The sequence below is a fragment of the Salmo trutta genome, chromosome 12 (genome assembly GCF_901001165.1).
Source record: "Salmo trutta chromosome 12, fSalTru1.1, whole genome shotgun sequence".
Taxonomy (NCBI): Eukaryota; Metazoa; Chordata; class Actinopteri; order Salmoniformes; family Salmonidae; genus Salmo; species Salmo trutta.
In genome coordinates, this window is record NC_042968.1 from 70,794,251 (window position 1) to 70,814,929 (window position 20,679).

At 42.8% G+C, this 20,679-nt stretch overlaps 1 protein-coding gene across 1 annotated transcript in view; it reads right to left on the reverse strand.

Moving 5' to 3' along the window:
* The window catches only part of LOC115204090 (astrotactin-2), a 525,217-nt gene that overhangs the window by 324,437 nt on the left and 180,101 nt on the right, over window positions 1–20,679 (reverse strand). Inside the window, exons 5-7 of the mRNA XM_029769397.1 lie at window positions 19,624–19,731; window positions 10,127–10,273; window positions 9,481–9,648 (exon numbers count right to left, since the gene is read on the reverse strand). Of these exons, the coding sequence (XP_029625257.1) occupies window positions 9,481–9,648; window positions 10,127–10,273; window positions 19,624–19,731 (423 nt within the window). The remainder of the gene's footprint in view (window positions 1–9,480; window positions 9,649–10,126; window positions 10,274–19,623; window positions 19,732–20,679) is intronic.

Genomic DNA, 20,679 nt, shown 5'->3' on the forward strand with positions numbered 1-20,679 from the left:
GCTACTTACAGCTCCCAGCTTCTGTTAACCAAACAGCAGATAGTCAAATCAGCCCTCTCAGCCAGAATAGGTCTTCATCTTCACACATTCCACTTTCTCGCCAATTCAGCCACCCCTTGCTGTTAAACATACTTCTCTCCTGCATCGCTCTCTCACTGGATCTCTTGCTATCTCTCACTCTCTTTTCTCACACACATGCACACACGCACACACAATTGCCCCAGCATTTCTCACTCGCTCATTTCATCTCCCACTCCAAACCTCTAAACAAAATCTTCACAACAAACTATTTTACAAATGCTACTGGCAACAAAAATCCCTCATCATCAGCACATTTCTTGTTTTCTCTTTTCTTGTTTTCTAAATTAAAGCCAAAATGAAGAAAAAAAAAGTAGATGGAGCGTTCACTAGAAACCAGTAACTAATCATCTCCCTCCTCCTCTTTCCCTGCAGCCGACCTGAAGTGATTAATGACACGTTTCATTAGAATGCTATTCCTATCTTGCACAGGCCATGTGGGCAATTTTCACATTTCAAGGTTCACAGCATGGGCAGGGGAAAGAGATATTGTTGTCCTGATGCATATTTCTACTGTTACACCATTCCAGGGGGGAAGCAATTCTGTTTTGGGATCTTGAGGAGATTCATCATCGACACCATGTCCTGGGAGGGCAGGTGGGGCGGTGGGTTGGATAAATAGGGCTGATAAAGCCAGAACAACCCGGACATTTCAGCACCTATTAGTTGCGGTAGGAACCTGGGAGTATTTATTATTGGCGGGGAGAAAATAAAGGGCGGAAAGGAGGTTGGGCTTGGCTTTATATGAAGTCGTGAGCGAGAGTGATCGTGTTATTTCACATGTATCCTCCCCGTGCTCAGATGTGCTAACATGGACGATGGCTGGAAGAGGAGGTGTTGTGGTCTTGCTGATAAGCCGGTGGGAGTGTGTGTGTTTGACTGTGTGGGTGGGTAGGTGGGTGCGCGTATGCCTTTGCGTGTGTGTACAGGTGCCTGTGCCTGTGTGTGATTGAGCTGGCTCCGGCCAAAACCAATTCACACACCACTAGGGCTCAAGGAGAGATCTGTATACACGGGGCCAGTGGAGGTCCTTCATCCATTGACTTCCACTGTGATACCTCACATGAGAGGAGGAGGATAGTTAAGGCACGGAGGAGGAAGAGGAGAATGAAGGAGGAGGAGGAAGGAAGAGGAGGAGGGAGGAGGCCAGGAGATTGTTTAACAAGCCAGGGTGACACAATGTTGTGTTAATGACCGGGATGTGGCATTAGGGGGTGGTGGAGTGAGACAGAGACAGTGTTCGAGGTACCTGAGTAAAACGACTGCAGCTGGCCTTGCTGGTGATAACACTGAGAGGGGATGTAAAGTGAAATGTGTGTTCTTGTAGGTGCATAGGAGTATCCTTGTAATTGGCACTCGCACCCCTTGTTGGGTAAATAACGTATTTTGAAAGGACTTTAGTTGTTTGTTGATTGACGTGACAAGTTATTCCACTCAACTCTGATTCACAAAATTAGACTTGCACATCACCATGTTAAAAGGAGGGAAACTAAAATGTAATGCATCATTAAAACAGTCATTTCTAACTGCATTTGAGAAGTCCAAACACTAGCCCTCTCTGTTATCAGGTTTCTATTGAAGCCTCATCACCACAAATATTGACTTTTGCTTTGAGGCATGCGTTCGGAACCGCCGCCTCAGATAATGCCGCTGCGTAGTGTTTTCATAATAGATGTGTTATCACGTGCCGTTTGTTTGCTTCCTTCAAAGTCTCTGGGCTTTATCTCCCTCTCAGGCATTTGACTTTCATTCGGTGCAGAGGCAAGTTCACAGGGGCAGGAAATTAATTTAGATCCGCTCGCTCGCTTTCTTTTTTTTCCATGACAGCTTGCTTATCAGGTGCTCCTCTTTCTCCCAGCAGTGGTTAGTTTACAACACTGCACATTGCACCGATTGTTTCCCAGACCTTACCGTGAGCCAGTAAAGACAAGTTGGCAAGAAAATGAGTGAGCACAAATGATGTTGAGGCTAGGGGTGGCGGGACTTCTTTTTGGTTTAGTGTAGTGTGCATTTTTAGGTTATGGAAAGAGGAGTGGTACTATAGGTGGATGAAGGGAGGTGTTTTGCAAGGGAACATTGAAGTGAGACTTTGTACAAAGACAAAGGGGGCTCTATGTTGACAAACCTGAAGCAATGGTAAATCTTAGTGCTGGCGGTAGCGTTATAGGTTCGGGGTTGTGTCAGAAATATTTTTCCTATTTTCACAACCGGAATTATGGGCACAGTAGCTGGAGGTGTTTTGCGAAAGGGCTGGATTTGGATGAATAAATGCGTTGTGGGAGTGTCGAGGCTTGTCCCCTCACTGACCAATCAGAACGTGCTCCATGGCTAAATATGTGGTTGCTTCAAGTTGTGTATTTAAGGTCTTTTGTGTATTGCATTGTCATCAACTCCAATTTGAATGTTAGTCCGTTCATAACCCACGGTACCTTCAGAAAGTATTCATACCCCTTGATTATTCCACATTTTGTTGTGTTACAGCCTGAATTCCAAATGGATTAAATATATGTTTTGCTCACACATCTACACACAATACCCCATAATGACAAAGTGAAAACATGTTTAGACATTTTTGCAAATTTATAGAAAATTTAATACAGAAAAGTTTCATTGACACAAGTATTCACACCAGAGTCAAAACTTTGTAGAAGCACCTTTGGCAGCAACTACAACTGTGAGTCTTTCTGGGTAAGTTTCTAAGAGCTTTGCACACCTGGATTATTCAACATTTGCCCATTATTCTTTTCAAAATTATTCAAGCTCTGTCAAATTGGTTGTTTATCATTGCTAGACAACAATTTTCAGGTCTTGACATAGATTTTCAAGTATATTTAAGTCAAAACTGTAACTCGGCCACTCAGGAACATTCACTGTCTTCTTGGTAAGAAACTCCATTGTAGATTTGGCCTCGTGTTTTAGGTTATTGTCCTGCTGAAAGGTGAAATCATCTTCCAGTGTCTGGTGGAAAGCACACTGAACCAGGTTTTCCTCTAGGATTTTGCTTGTGCTTAGCTCCAAATCATTTATTTTTATCCTGAAAAACTCCCCAGTCCTTAACGATTGCAAGCATACCCATAACATGGTGAAGCCACCATTATGCTTGAAAATAAGGAGATTTGTACTCAGTAATGTGTTGTATTGGATTTGCCCCAAACATAACACTTTGTATTCGGGACAAAAAGTAAATTTCTTAGCCAAATGTTTTGCAGTATTACTTTATCGCCTTGGTGCAAACAGGATGCATGTTTTGGAATATTTTTATTCTGTACAGGCTCCCTTCTTTTCCCTCTGTCAATTAGGTTAGTATAGTGGAGTAACTACAACATTGTTGATCCATCCTCAGTTTTCTCCTATCTCACCACTGGCCTCATGGTAAATCCCTGAGCAGTTTCCACTCGCCGGCAACTGATTTATGAAAGACGCCTGTATCTTTCTAGTGGCTGGATGTACTGATACACCATCGAAAGGGTTATTAATAACTTCACCATGCTCAAAGGGATATTCAATGTCTGCTTTTTGTATATTTACCCATCTACCAATAAGTGCCCTTCTTTGTGAGGCATTGGAAGACCTCCCTGGTCTTTGTGGTTGAATCTGTTTGAAATTCACTCCTTAACTGAGGGAGTTTACAGATTATTGTACAGTATGTGGGGTACAGAAATGAGGCAGTCATTAAAAAAGTATTGCACACAAAGTGAGCCCATGCAACGTATTATGTTACTTGCTAAGTAAATGTTCACTTTGACATTACGGGGTATTGTGTGTAGTGACAAAAAAATTGAAATTGTATCCACTTTAAATTCAGGCTGTAACACAACAAAATGTGGAAAAAGACATGGGGTTTGAATACTTTCTGAAGACACTGTAGTTAGTTAATTAGCCTGCCCCATATTTTCTCAATATTTTGAACATGTTTGCAGTCCACATTGTTCTAATTGCATGGTGTCATGACGGTCCTGTGAGGATCCGAATGGGTCAGATCAGCTTGGCAATGGATGACAGTAACCAGACCCTCTCTCACCCACAGAGGGGAGGAGGGAGCTGCTGGGGGGTTGACAGTTCACACCCTGTTGTAAATTCAAGGAGGGAGTACATCCCACCACAAATTTCACAGAGAAATGTACTTTGTCTACACAGAGGTTTCCCGCCGAAACTCTAACACGTTCTAAAGCGAATACTGGAACAATATTGCTAACATAAGAACGTGGGGAATGGTCAGTGGTGAGCTATAGAAAACTAATGTCATATTGGTTTTTATTTTGTGATGTCATTAAAAGTGTTATAAAATAAATACTGTAACTTGGAAAGTATATACACTACATGTACAAAGTCTCCATCCTCTACATTGCATATGACAAATGATGAAAGTATGTTTTGTCAAGATAGGACTGTGATTTAGGAGCCATGAGATAATTGCATAGACGATTGTCGCAGTCTCCTCTGAACAGTTGATGTTGAGATTTGTCTGTTACTTGAACTCTGTGAAGCATTTATTTGTGATGCAATCTGAGGTGCAGTTAACTCTAATGAAGTTATCCTCTGCAGCAGATGTAACTCTGGGTCTTCCTTTCCTTTCCTGTGGCAGTCCTCATGAGAGCCAATTTCATCATAGCACTTGATGGTTCTTGAAATTTTTGACTGACCTTCATGTCTTAAAGTAATGATGGACTGCCGTTTCTTTTTGCTTATTTTAGTTTTTCTTTCCATAATATGGATTTTGCATTATATGGCACACCTGTATACCACACCAACCTTGTCACAACACAACTGATTGGCTCAAACGCATTAAGAAGGAAAGGTTGAGAGAATGCCAAGAGTGTGCAAAGCTGTCATCAAGGCAAAGGCTGGCTATTTTGAAGAATCTCAAATATAAAATATATTTTAATTTGTTTAACACTTTTTTGGTTACTACATGATTCCATATGTGTTATTTCATAGTTTTGATGTCTTCACTACTATTCTACAATGTAGAAAATAGTACAAATAAAGGAAAACCCTGGAATGAGTAGGTGTGTCCAAACTTTTGACTGGTACTCTATATATCCTCAGAGTTCTATCTCACACATGCTCGGCTGCTTGTGTATCAAAAAGGGGGCTAGCTCGCTGAAAGCTATCATTTCAATTATGTCAACACATCCCCTTCTCTTTCTCCCATCTCCATTTTCTCCCCTTCCTTCTCTGTGCCACAATTCCGCTTTTGTGGACACACTCTCACAGACACACACACAGAACGCCATCCAGGTTCTAGGCCCAGACGAGCGGAACAAAGACACACTTTGAGAGGAAAACAGCATAAAGAAAGTGTGTCTCCATTTCCTCTCTGCTGGGTCTACTTGTGCACTGGATGACGCAGATGAAAACATGAGAATGTGCTCTTTTGAGGAACGACTTTAAATTCCCTCTAGGAAGAGATGAGAAGCCTCCAAAGAGATAGTGCATTTGTTGCCAATTACTGACTCGAACAGTCCTTTTCCTTTTGAGGGAGAGAGAGAGAGTGAGAGAAAGAGAGTGAGAGCGAGCAAGAGAAAATGCTCTGTGCAGTGTACCTAACCATCGTGAAAACATTGGCTTTTAAATTGCAGAGGAAAAACAGCAGATAAATTGAAGCATGCTATTTTGGTAGGCTGAATGTCTATGGGTAATAGAACATCCTACGGGAAATAGAAAGCTAACATTTCATAACCATATTATTAATAACAGCACAAGAAAACAGCATGCCAAGAACATTACATACAGCAGTTCAGATTATCTGAAAAAGTAATAGCTGTATTGACTAAAATACTAACCTTTAAAATATGTCTACCCTATGTTTCCCAATTTAGCAGAATAGTCGTTTAGCTACTGTACAGTGCCTTCAGAAAGTATTCACACCCCTTCACTTTTTCCACATTTTGTTGTGTTACAGCCTGAATTTAAAATGGCTAAACGTGTTTGTGTCACTGGCCTACACACAATACCCCATAATGTCAAAGTGAAACTATGTTTTCAGACATTTTTACTAATTTAATAGAAAATGAAAAGCTGAAATATCTTGAGTCAATAAGTATTCAACCCATTAGTTATGGCAAGGCTAAATAAGTTCAGGAGTAAATATTTGCTTAATAAGATGCATGGACTTCAAACAGTTACAGAGTTTAATGGCTGTGATAGGAGAAAACTGAGGATGGATCAACAACATTGTAGTTACTCCACAATACTAACCTAACTGATTGAAAAGAAAGAAGCCCGTACAAAATAACAAATATTCCGAAATATACATTGTGTTTGTAACATGGCACTAAAGTAATAATGTAAAAAATGTGGCAAAGCAATTCACTTTTTGTTATCTTTGGGGAAAATCCAATACAACACATTACTGAGTACCAAGCATAGTGGTGGCTGCATCATTATATGGGTATGCTTGTAATCGTGAAGGACTGGGAGTTTTTAAGGATAAAAAATAAATGCAATGGACCTCAGCACAGGCAAAATCCTAGAAAAAAACCTGGTTCACTCTGCTTTCCACCAGACACTGGGAAATTAATTCACCTTTCAGCAGGACAATAACCTAAAACACAAGGCCAAATATACACTGGAGTTGCTTACCAAGAGGACATTGAATGTCCCTGAGTGGCTTAGTTGAACTTAAATTGACTTGAAAATCTATGGTAAGACTTGAAAATGGTTGTCTAGCAATGATCAACAACCAACTTGACAGAGCTTGAATAATTTTTTTAATAAAAAAATATTGTACAATCCATGTCTTCAAAGCTCTTAGAGACTTGTGTGAATAGTTATGTCAATTAGATATATTTCTGTACTTAATATTCAATACGTCTGCTAACATTTCTAAAAACATGTTTTCACTTTGTTATTATGGGGTATTGTGTGTAGATGGGTTAGATATTTTAAAATATTTAAATTCATTTTAAATTCAGGCTGTAACACAACAAAATGTGGAATAAGTCAAAGGGTATGAATACTTTCTGATGGCACTCTATGTGCAGGACATAGTGATTTGCCGGTCAAGATTTGAATAAAACAGTTGGCCTTCTTACCAACTGACACAGACAGAGGGTGCTGCCAGTGCCAAGTTCATCAGTTCATGTCTGGCATGTTGAGTGGCCTCCTACTATATTCCATTATGCATCAGTCCTCAACATGCCCTTGTCTGGGGTGATATAAATTGCACATACAATACAGCATGTAATTCATTTTAATAAGCTTAGACTGGCTCCTCTACATTATGACAGGGGGAAGTATCCCACCCAGGGGACCAGACATGTTCCACCATGTGGACTTTTACAGTCTTATTTAAAAATATAAATATATATTTAGTAATTGGGGACTGGGTCAGCATAAAAAAGTTCATTTGAGGAATAGCTTAATGAAAACTGTTTTTGTGTTGTGTGTTTCATGTGGTTTCAAATAAACTGTGGAACAGAACAAGATGTTCAACTTAATTTCCTCAGATGTCTTTCTTTATATAAAGAGACAGAACGCTTTAAGCCAGTTTTGACTGAAGGTCTTTACAACTTCAATACTGATTAAACCGACATCATTTGGTTTACTGATGCTCCAGACAACAATATCCGCCAGACTGGCCCCCCATGGACCAGGTGCTGACAGACTGTTACAAACATCCCGTTATAACCCACATACATGTCGGTTAGGCCCCCCACCCAGGACTCCACAGGCCTGCGGTGGAATATGTCCTCCTTAATTAATCTGATATCAGACAACTTCCTTTCTGAGACACAGCATCCAGATTGATGATTATAACACAAAGTGATGGTTCTGAAGTGATGGTTTTCCACCCCGGTGAGAAGATTTCTCTACCTGGCTGAGTTTCTATAGTACAGGGGCTTGGACAATGCGAAGCCTCTCTCTGCTCACTCTGTGAGAACTAGATTTAAAAACTAAAGTAACACTTCACATTTACATGACACTGGCCCTTCAACGCACACTAGTCACTAAGTGGGGGTAATTGATGAAGAAAAATAGAGGAACGAATCAACAAAACACATCTGGCAAATCAGTGATTCTGCACCCTGACTCTAGTGAACTAGTGAGGGATAGGGCTTTGATAGCGTTCCAACCTATTGACTCTAATGGTCATTACCAAGGGGTCTTCTACCTTTTTGTTGGCTGATGGCGATTAAAGCCCATAAATACAGGAGCATGAGCCATTAGGTTGGACCACAGTGGCCCATGTTGAATGATTTAATAAGGGAGAGCAATTGTTCAAATTAGAATCCTACTACAGTTGGCCAGGCATCTGCCCCATGTGCGGTTGGCTGTGTGTGTGAGTGATGGAGTGGTTATGCTAAATATGTGTGTTTTTCTTCACAGACATTTATCCATTGAAAAATGGCAAGTGATTGTTTCGACGGTGGAGGTGTCAAATAGTTTAAACACACAATGGATAGTAATGTTGAACGGCTCTCGATGCTGACTTGTTCCTACTTGCACCAAAAATATAGTTCATGCAACTGTGTACGGCGAGTTTATAGTCAAGTTATAGTTATTACTAGGGCCGTGTTTTTCCTGATCCTGTCAAGATGCCAGGAAAAACTCTAGGCCCTAATTATAATCAAACAGGAACTTCAAGTCAACCCGCCATCAAAATGACATCACCATTCCCGTCTAGCCTCAAACCATTATTGGAATCATTCTTGGGTCCCTGCCATCTCTCAAAGAGACCACTTGCCCTCCTAGACCCCTCAAATATTCCTCTGATATCCCTGATACAGCATTCAATAGCCCTATTCTATAGATCTCAGCAGAGTTCCAGGGTTTCCACGAACGTAGCATAAACCCGTGGAGTGTGACACCCCATTTCCTTGCCTCACCTTCACTTTTATTAACCTTTACTGTTTACTTAGCTTAGTCGCAGCGCTAATTCATCATCATTCATAATAACTCACGTCTGACAACACCTTTTAGGGTCTCAGGGGGCTCCTTTAATAAGAAATTTAAGGTTGAAGGAAAGATGTTTAAAAGTCTATAGACTTCAGTATTGGTGTGAAAAGAAAGGGGTCTGCGATAGGGAAGTATCAAAGCTATCAGACAGCAAGTCTAAATGTCAAGCCCGATGCTGTGCTAAAAGCACATTGAGATGATGTGGAGAGGAGGGTAATATTCTCCACACAGTACTCTGTGACATTGGCCACTCTTATCTGTTTGATTCTTAACAGGGGCTGGCAGGGGTTGAATGAGACCCAGAGCCTGAGATTAGCACTGAAGGTCAAGAGCAAATAAATGTATTTGCCGAAGAGATCCCATCAGCGTGTAACCCTCAGTCCAGCCGTGTTATATACCACCGAACCTTGAGACAATGTTCTGTTCCGAGGGAACTGTCTGGGGATTGCAGCAGGGACATATACGTGGCTCTCTCTCTGTGTGTGTGTGTGTTATACTAACCTGTCTCTTGGTCACACAACTGTTCGCAGGGCTCAGTGGTCCTCTGGCCACAGTAGTCTCTGATCCACTGGGTGGTGGAGTTTGTCTGGTAATAAAGGGTCAGTTTGGCAGGGTTCAGCCAGTTAGACACATCCAGGAAACTGCCCATGCTCACCACAAAACTGCTTCCTGGAACCAAAAGAGAATAGAACACACTTTTACTCATCACATTTATCTCAGCTGATCATGTAGTGTGAAGTACTACAGGATCATCCATCATTCACTGCTCAGTATAACATACCCAGGTTTATTAGAGTGAAGATTTTCTACTGCTAACAACCTGGCTGTTTTCTTCCTACTACAGTAGCTGGATATGCCATAGAACTGGATATTCAAACTGGATATTCAATTATGCATTAGTTACAATTTGAAAATAATGAGCCTTAAACAATATCAATATTATAAGTCTCGTCTTTTGAAGATACATTTCAATGAAAATGTTATCTACAGCACAATTAGCATGCTTAATGAAGGTATTGATGCTACTTCCACTGTAGACTATCTAGTATATTTGCTTATTCTGTCAGCATGTATTCCCTGATGCAGTTTTGACACAGTGGGCATGTTTATGAGAGAGCGAGAGAGAGAGTTGATGGGGGATACTGACCGTCGGCGACAAAGTGTTCAGGCACGTGGAGAGTGACCTTGACAGTGAGAGAGCAGGAGAGCTGCGTGCCGTAAACCACAGCCAGGACACACGTACTGATGGTGATCAACGTCAGAGTGGCTTTGTTCATCGGACTGTGTGGACAACCTGAGGGCAGGGAAAAAAAACATGCAAAATATGACTTTAGCTGTTAAGACACAACAAGAAATGTATTCAAACGCACACAAAAAACTGGAACATGAACGCTTCTCTTTTCTGAAAATGCCTCTTTAATCTGCACTGTGGCTTAAAAGGATCACCAACATGTCAAAACCGCTGTAGTTGGTCTAAAACTATCAAACAGTTTACTTTCACACACAATCTTCTTAACACCAAAAATGTACTTTATAACACAACAAACGCTGGTCGCTACAGAGGGTAGTGCGTACGGCCCAGTACATCACTGGGGCCAAGCTTCCTGCCATCCAGGACCTATATAATAGGCGGTGTCAGAGGAAAGCTCATAAAATTGTTAGACTCCAGTCACCCAAGTTATAGATTTCTCTGCTACCGCACGACAAGCGGTACCGGGGCGCCAAGTCTAGGACCAAAAGGCTCATCAACAGCTTCTACTCCCAAGCCATAAGACTGCAGAACAATTAATAAAATCGTCACCGGATAATTTACATGGACCCCTCCCCCCATCCCTTTTGTACACTGCTGCTACTCACTGTTTGTTATCTATGCATAGTCACTTCACCCCCACCTATATGAATATATGAACAAATGACCTCAATTAACCTGTAGCCCCGCACACTGATTCGGTACCGGTGCCCCCTGTATATAGCTCGTTATTTTTATTCTTATTGTATTACTTTTTATTAGAACTTTCTATTTTAGTCTACATGGTAAATATTTTCTTAACTCTTCTTGAACTACACTGTTGGTTAAGGGCTTGTAAGTAAGCATTTCACGGTAAAGTCTACACCTGTTGTATTCGGTAAAGTGACAAATAAAGTTTGATTTGATTCATTCTAGCTTTGTGAAAAACAAACAAGCTAAAAACACAGCAGATAATCCTGTTAGCTTCCGGCTCCTGTAGATGTACACAGTTAGGTTGAGTTGTTGTGTTTTGATTGATTTGGCCATGAGCTCTGAACCATCCAGGGTTCTTTTTAAACTGATTTATGAACAGTACAATGGCTGGAGTCCAGCAGAGGCAATTCATTGCCATGATAAAAGATGAGTTAAGAAGGCCCAGCCTCTTTCCACCAGTACGACATCTAGTGTCGCTGATAAATGACACCATCACCTCTGACAGTGTTAGAGCTGGCTTGTTTTGGATGCACTTGGGGAGAAAGGGAGCTGGAATGAGCTCCTATCTCCCATAGAGTGACATTTATCCTAGCAGATAGGTGTCATATTAAGTGCTAATTTACCAGTCACCAAGGTGAGGGCAGAACTGTTATAGAGAGTCAATTAACTGCCTGCTCTTTGCTTCTCAATGACGTGTAATGACACCACTTTACTTTTCCTTCCAGTTAAAGAATAGCTTGTTCCATTGACCTATATCTAATTTCAACTCCTGAAATCACATTTCTGAAAACATCCTTACACATATGGCTCATACAGTGCTCGTGTTACATTACAGTAGCTGCTATTTCCAGCAAATGGGGGAATGGTTGCTATGGAAGTGCTGGAGATTTTCACCTTAATTTCATAGGAAAGGATAGGAAAGTAAAGTGAAAAAAGATTCAGAACACCCACTAATGAGAATCTCAGTACTGTGGGGGAGTGGAGAAGTTAGACAATGGGGATCTATGGATCTGATGCTGTGAGGCTCTTAGACTGAGGCTGATAAAAAAAACACTTCAATCACCTGGGTGGATGGACAGTAATGATCCCCACTGCCTACATTCACTGGACTCGTGTGTGTGAGTAGAGAGCCAAAGAGGGAGAAAAGAGCCAGAGAGTAAGGACAGAGATAGAAACAGGACAAGAGGAAGAGGGAGAAAGAGATGGAGAGAGAGGGACAGAAATTGAGAGATCTGGATGTATCTAATGACCCTGCCATCTCAGCCGGACTGGAGCAGTGGGTGTCTATGACAACAGCTCCCCGGCAACTAATCTCATCTGTGTGAACACTCAGGAATGATTAGGTCTGTGAGGAGGCCCTCAATTACTGTAAAAGCCCACAAAGTACACTAACAGATGCACACACACGGCCACACATCCACACAAGGGATGATAGGTTGGGAACATATATATGGATGCTCACACACTCATACACACACTCATTCACACACAGAAAATGGCATAAAGGGAAGCAACCACACAAACACACATACACACTAGCCAACTGCAAACATAACTACATAATGCTAAATGCACACATGCACAATAGGTACGCACACGCACACAAACAATCTGAATTTCTACCACACTCAATCAACTCCCTCTATCTCTCTTTCACTCTGACTTGAGTCCCTCCCTCTGTCCGCCCTTCACACTTGTGTGCCCACAGCCTCCAGCTAATGCATTTTAACAAGAGTCCTTTTATAGAAAAGTCTGTAGTGCAGCCAACAGCTAAGATAAGCTTACAAGCATAATACTAGCAACGCACATGCTCCACCCACCTGAGGTCCTTTTCAGCCATCTATTTCCTGTGTTTGAGGGGTGCCGAATCCACTTGTCAGTTAAATGTGGCTATATTGATTGCTTTCATTTTACGCCTGTGACTCTTTCATACTCTTGGTTGTGCCTGACACTTTTTTCCCGTTAACGTAACAACCACGGAAATGTTTGTAATGACCTGTCAAACACACTCCAGTAATGGCTGAAATGGGCTCAGTGGAATACTTTGTCTTACCGTTGAATCTATAAGAATGTTAAAGCTTTGTCGGGGATTTAACATATCATCTCGACACTTACATCACAAGAACGAGAAGAAAGAACTTTATTTTGATGGGTATTCATTTTTGTGGAATTTCAAAAGGAATCATTTAATACAGTTGAAATATTTGCAAATTGGATGCTCTGAAATGAGAGCAACTTCCAAAAATGAACACTCGGATTGTAGTGACATTATGACTGATCTCGCAAACAATGTAATGTATGTATAGATAGGTGTAATCCGAGGGTATCATGCTATTGACACATTTGCTGAATTACGCAAGAGAACAGTATTTAATGAGGTGTGCAGGTAGACAGCAAGTGTTTGGTGGATGCAGCCCTATTCCACCCATTTATGTAAATGTGTTCATTCTTATATGCAAATATAGCACAGTGTATTAATCAAATGTTGCATACAAATATAAACCAAATACCTGGTAAAATAAGCAAATGTATATATGATTGCATAAAAAAGGTGACATTTTACAATAAATTGAATACCTGAAATACCACCAAAACTCCATTCATTATTTGTCCGTGCCAGTAAAGTGTTTGGTGTGCTATAATTAAATCAATATCTGGTGGATTATAAATTCAAAAAGTTTGGAGTATCTGCATCCATTGTCCAACTGTTGCATTTATTAAAATAGTTTTTAAAACCTTTTAACAATTTCAATGACCGTTGCTAATAATAAGGATAATAATTAACAATCTTAATTTCATCACTCTTTTGTTGCTGAGAATTTCCCTGCACAGCAGGAAATGCAAACTTGTAGTGATTTTAAGGTTTGATTTAACCTAATGAAAAATGGATCAACCCCTACAAAAACTGTCCATTCCTTATAATGCAAAGGCACACACTCACAAACATACAAAAAAGAAAAGCGTGCACATTCACAAGGACATTCGAGAACACAAACACACACACAGGCACACAGGCGCACACACAATGATATCAAATGGCAGTTTGGTTATGCAGACTAAATCATGGCATCCATTAAGGCATCTTATTCAGCTTGCTTATCATTCAGACTCCATTTTCTTCAGCTCATGTATCTGCTGAGTGTCATGATGGTGCTAGAGATCCCTCTAACACCACTCTGGGGATAACAACGTCTTCACTGCTTCCAGCTACACAAACAAATCCAAATATATATATTTCTACTTCAGTCGACTTAGTCCCTGCCATGCTCCCCAAAAGTCGCATTGCATTTTAACATCTCCTTCGCTGTCAGAAACAATCAATTGATCTGTCAGCCATATTTGCAGTTGCACTGTTATTTTTGCTGTTACTAAATTGTTCTGTTTTTAAAGTAGATTTGGAGTTCACCCAATGGTGAAAGATTCTCTGGTGGTAGGATTTTGTTTGTTCAATGGCTTCGGCTGCTTCAGTGCAAATTTAGCTCAAGTTCATGGAGACCCAATATTTTATATTAGACAGAGAAATGTTCATTCACTGGTCTATCTAAACTATGGTTTGGTTCTGTCAGTGATAGAAAATTAGCTAATGGGGTTGACATCTGGTTGAATTTGGAAAATGAGACTCATTTGCATAGCAGCCTGTCCCAGGGCTGGGTGAAGGGAGTTGATACTGGATTTTTGAAATCCTCAAGCTTCTCAGCAATGTTTGTAGTCAGTACTGAGAACATCAGCAGGCACATTTTATCAATTGTCCACACGAGAGGAAGCTACTGTGCAAATGCACTTAAAGGTGTGACATTCGTGCTAGTACGAACTCGGACCCAGGCACAGAGAAATACAGCAGGCAGAGGTAAGGGTAAATCCAGAATATTTACTTAAGGTCTTCATAGCAAAACATCAAAGCAAAGGCACACGAAAACACTGAACAAAACATGAGACCTGAGCAACTGGCCCAGTCCACAGAGGAACCTAAATAGTCATCCAACAGGTGATCCCAATAAGCCCAATCAGGGTCACCTGGGAACTAGAAGTAACCAAAGGGTGCTCTCCAGTGGCAACCTCAGGTAGTACACTCAAGGGAGAACCTGACCCCCCCCCCCCAAGCGTTCCATCAGGGGTAGCTGAACGTCGACGGAATTTCTGAATGATTCCGGGGTCCAAAATGTCCTTGGCTGGAACCCAGGAACATTCCTCAGGCCCGTAACCTTCCCAGTCCACGAGATACTGAGTCTCTCGCCGGAACTGACGACTGGAGAGGATGCGTCACACCGTGTAGGCTGGTTGTCCCGCTATCATGCGAGGTGGAGGTGGAGTCCGAGTGGCCGGAACCATAGGACTGAACACCACAGGCTTGAGTCTGGAGATGTGGAAGGTGGGATGAACCCTCACGGACCGGGGAAGATGAAGATAACAGGCCACTGGATTGATGCACCGTAGAACCTTGAATGGTCCAACGTACCGGGGAGCCAACTTCCTAGATTCTCTGCGTAGAGGCAGATCCCTAGTAGACAACCAGGCCATCTGGCCTGGATGCAGGAGGGGACTCGGGTGGCAATGACCGAGCCCTCTTCCAGGTCCAGCGGCAACGAGAGATGAGGTGTTGAGCGGAAGGAACCGTCACTTCAATCTCCTGATCTGGAAACAGGGGGGGCTGATAACCGTACAGCACCTGGAATGGTGACAGGCCAGTGGAGGAACATTGGAGAGTGCTGTTTGCATACCCCACCCAAGGAAGGTGCTGACTCCAAGTGGCGGGGTTGGCGGACACACAGCACCATAAGGTGGTTTCCAGATCCTGGTTCACCCGCTCAGTTTGACCGTTGACCTGAGGGTGATAACCCGAGGACAGACTAGCTGATGACCTCAGAAGAGTACAGAATGCTCTCCAAAATCTGGAGGCAAACTGGGGGCCCCGGTCGGAGACTATGTCCAGAGGAAGTCCATGAAGGTGGAAAACATGCTGAATGACTAGCTGAGCAGTCTCACGTGCAGATGGAAACTTAGGCAGGGGAATGAAATGTGCCACCTTGGAAAAGCGGTCCGCAATGACCAGGATAGCCGTGTCCCCCTCTGAGGATGGAAGGCCCGTGATGAAATGCATAGAGAGATGGGACCAGGTTCGAGAAGGTGTTGGCTGTGGATGAAGAAGCCCCAGAGGCTGCTGACAAGGAGTCTTGTTCCGGCGCATGTCGGACAGGCAGCCACCAAGGTCCGAGTGTCCACCTCTGATGAGGGACACCAAAACCTCCTCCTCAAACTCTAGTGTTCATTGCCCTCCCGAATGAGAGGTGAGACGCGATGAGTGAGCCCACTGAAGTACCTTGGACCGTGCCCCAAGAGGAACAAAAAGTCTGTTAGGTGGACAGCCATCTGGAACTGCCTCCCTACCTTGTGCCTCCCTCAGTCTCTATACCCCAGGACACTGGCGCGAGGATGAGCGGCCTGGGGATGATGGATTCAAGCGGACGATCCTCACTGGAGCTGGGGAACTGGCGAGAAAGGGCATCCGGCTTCATGTTCTTAGACCCTGGACGATAAGATAACGTGAATCTGAACCGAGTGAAGAAGAGAGCCCAACGAGCCTGTTGGCGTTTGAGGCATTTAGCCTTCTGAATGTAGGCCAGGTTCTTGTGGTCAGTCCAAACTGTAAAGGGATGTTCCGAGCCCTCCAACCAGTGCCGCCACTCCTCCAAAGCCAGTTTGACCGCAAGAAGCTCCCGATTGCGACACCATAGTTTCTCTCCGCTGGAGTGAAACGCCTGGAGGAGAAGGCACAGGGATGAAGCTTTTGGTCTTTCGCCGAGCGCTGAGACAGAACCGCCCCCACGCCAACATCAGAGGCATCCACCTCTACCACGAAGGGAAGAGAAGGATCCGCATGAACGAGAATGGGTGCAGAAAAACCCCGACATTTCAGGCCCTGGAATGCCTTCTCAGCATCAGGGGTCCAGCATACATGCTCAGCCGAGCCCTTGGTGAGCATTGTCAATGGCGCCGCCACAGCACTAAAGTTTCTCACAAATCTCTGTTAGAAATGAGCAAAACCCCAAAAACGCTGAACTTGCTTGACCGTGCTGGGTCACGGCCAGTTGATCAAGGCTCCTACCTTTTGGGGAGTCCATCAGTACATAGCCCTGTGACACAATGTACCCGAGGAAGGAGATCTGAGGAACGTGAAACTCACACTTTTCGGCCTTCACGGACAAGTGATGAGCGAGGAGTCTTTGAAGAACCTGGCGGACATGTTGGACATGTTCAATCATGGACTTGGAGAAGATGAGGTTGTCATCTAGGTACACAAACTGGTGAAGGAAGTCACGCAGCACATCATTAACCAGGGCCTGGAAAACGGCTGGAGCATTAGTAAGTACAAACTGCATGACCCGGTACTCATGTCCATTAGGAGTGTTGAACGCTGTCTTCCACTCGTCTTCCTGTCTGATGCGCACCAGATTGTACGCATTCCGTAAATCCAATTTAGAGGAAACCGTAGCTCCCTGGAGTCTCTCAAAAGCTGATGACATAAGAGGGAGGGGGTAACGGTTCTTGATGGTAATGTTATTTATCCCACATCCTTCTTCCCAACAAAGAAAAAACCCACTCCTGCAGGGAAACGTAGATGCCTGCAGTTCGAAGACCAACAAACATTGGAGCAGAAACCCACGACACCTCCCAGGATGCCCGTCATAGCGCTCCCGAGGAGAGGAAGATGATGAGCTGGTAGGAAGCAGAGGGTTAGAAACAGCCACAGGTGCAGCAGCAGCTGCTCCTGTCTGTCCTGTCTGCAGAGGGAACACAAGAGTTCCTTAATCCTCCGACAATGTCTTTGGGCACGCCTCATGGCAATCAATCACTGTTCCATGGTGAGTGAGAGCCAACCATAAGTGGTGTTCGGAGTGTCCCTCGACGACGGAGAAATCTCTGCTGGGTCCATTTTGTGGCTCAGGTCTACTGTGACATTCGTGCTAGTACGAACTCGGACCCAGGCACAGAGAAATACAGCAGGCAGAGGTAAGGGTAAATCCAGAATATTTACTTAAGGTCTTCATAGCAAAACAACAAAGCAAGGGCACACAAGAACACTGAACAAAACATGAGACCTGAGCAACTGGCCCAGCCCACAGAGGAACCTAAATAGTCATCCAACAGGTGATCCCAATAAGCCCAATCAGGGTCACCTGGGAACTAGAAGTAACCAAAGGGTGCTCTCCAGTGGCAACCTCAGGTAGTACACTCAAGGGAGAACCTGACTTGTGACAAAAGGCCCCCATCAGAAGCCTTCCACCTCAGAAGAATGATCCAGGCTACTAATACATATTCACGAATTGGGGGTGGGAACATTGTGGTGATTTCCATATCACAACAAATAACAAGAAATGACAAGAAATAGGGCACTGATAGCTGTCAGTGTCGCTAGCTAGCATGCTAACCTTATCCAGATAGCTAATGTTATCTGTTGTTGCTACACCATATTCAAAGGATTAGCCAGCTGGCTGGGCTATGGCTGGTTCTGGAGCTGGATTTGTCATAAGCATTTAGGGAAAACTTTGCCACAGATGGATAGGGGAAACCAGTATGTTTGACTTTGCCATCTATTGTTATTTTCCATAAATTGCATCCGTGATTGTGTCATAGAAATAGAAGGAATAAGATGAAGTTCGGTAATATGAATAGCCAAACTATTTAACGGTTTGGACTAGAGACACGTTTTTCTACATTGTAATGTGCATGGTGCAACCTTTGGTAGACAGCTGGCAGGCTATTCAGCTGCACTACAGCAATAACAAGCCCTGGCTCATGCCATGGTTCTCATAGGTAGGGCAAGTGAAATTATAGACTGCAATGACTTTGCTCATGATGCATGCCTTAAATTGTATGTAACAACACCCTGAGCGCATCAGACACGAAATGAAACACCAATACAAATGTAACAACAGCACAAAAGAAATGAACAAGTTAGTGGAATTTTCTTTCACGGGTGCCTTTTCATTATAGGATAGACACTTGTGATTTCTAGCTGCACCAATCAAGGCAGAGATAAAGGCAGTGGAGCGTGGTCAAAACCATTCATCTTGGGCCGACGGGGGACGGGGTTCCAAAATGTAATCATATCACAAGCAATTTTACCATTTATAAAGTTTTTTTTTTATACACACTAGCTAAAAAATAAGTGAAACTTGACAAATGATCTAAGGATTATCTATTATATTGCTCAGTCGCGACTCGAGAATAGAAAGAACTTTGCAGGCGTTTCTGATTAATAAATAATGCCATGCTGTTTGGTGGTAACATTCAAATAAAACCCAGCCCTGAAAAAAACACACTGAAAACTATTAGCACGTCATATCATAGGGAAAACACCGCATTGGCACGGAAATTATATGAAGTTACCATTTCAGAGTTCCCACTTCAACCTCAATTATATCATACAATGACTTGACTTAAATCGTTGTGCAACATCGTGGGTAAGCTATGGGCATTGTCTTTCAGTTGAAAAAAGTGCATTTACACTCTTGTGGGTGTTTAAGAAAGTACATAGCAGAAAATGGGAAATTACTTTTGAAATCCACTTTGATTGAATTCTAGTCGTAGTCGCCTCTTTCCACACACATTTATGAACAATGACACCCACATGCGTGTTCACAAACACACACGTTAACGCACGCACACACATACAGACACACCAAGGCCTTCTCCAGTCTCACCTCTGCTGCGCCGGCGTCCCCTGTGCTGCTCTGTGTAGAACTTCAGCTGGGTCTCATCGTCACCATCTGACCCAGAGTCTCCTTGGCGACCAAACACACTGCCAGCCACTGGAAGAGGAGAGGAAGAGGGAGAAAAAGAGGAGGATGAACAGTGTGGAGGACTATATTGGGTCAAAAATGTATTGTGTGCCATCACTGACAAGAGGCTTCAATATAATCTAAAAGCAGGACATCATTGGGAAACACATTCTTTCCATCATTGGGAAAGAATATGAGGCTCTTGACATTATCTCAATGACAACTTGAGAACTTATGAAAGACAGTGAATTCAGTTATTTTCCCCATTGAAAAGAGCAGTGGCGTGGTAATGGAGAATGGTTGAGAAGTAATATCATGTTTTGACAGGTGGGAAGTTATTTATCCATCCTGGGAAGGATGAGGTGAACTGTGGACTGAGGTGAACAGACTGAAATTGGAATACTCAGACACCCGTTCAAAACCATTGGCTGTGCCATGACTGAAACTGCCATTACAGTGTCTGTCTGGGATGGACTCACACAATGTATTTTTGGAGCTAGTTTCAATCAATAACACACCACATTAAACCAATTTTCTTTCAATGTTCCCTCTTCCTTCTTCCCTCAGCCACCAACTACGCCTATACAATACTCCCTGACCCATCAAGATCCACTTATCCAAAACAAATGGTAGACTACAATAAAGCAAACATAATTCTTTAGTTTCCAATGACCCTGAATTTCCCACTCACAACATTTAAGTTATTTAGCAGATGCTCTTATACAGGACCAAGTAGGGTTAAGTGACTTGCTCAAGGGCACATCAACAGATTTGTCAACTAGTAGGCTCAGGGATTTGAACCAGCAGCCCTTCATTAACTGGCCCAACTCACTTCACCGCTAAGCTACCTGCAGGCCATTGAAAGTAAACTGCATTAAAACTCTACTAAGTGTTTACTCTAAGGCCTATTCAAAGTTTCTCAACTCATCCTAAAAGCATTTTGCTTAAATCTAATCTCTCAAGGACTACAAACACAAT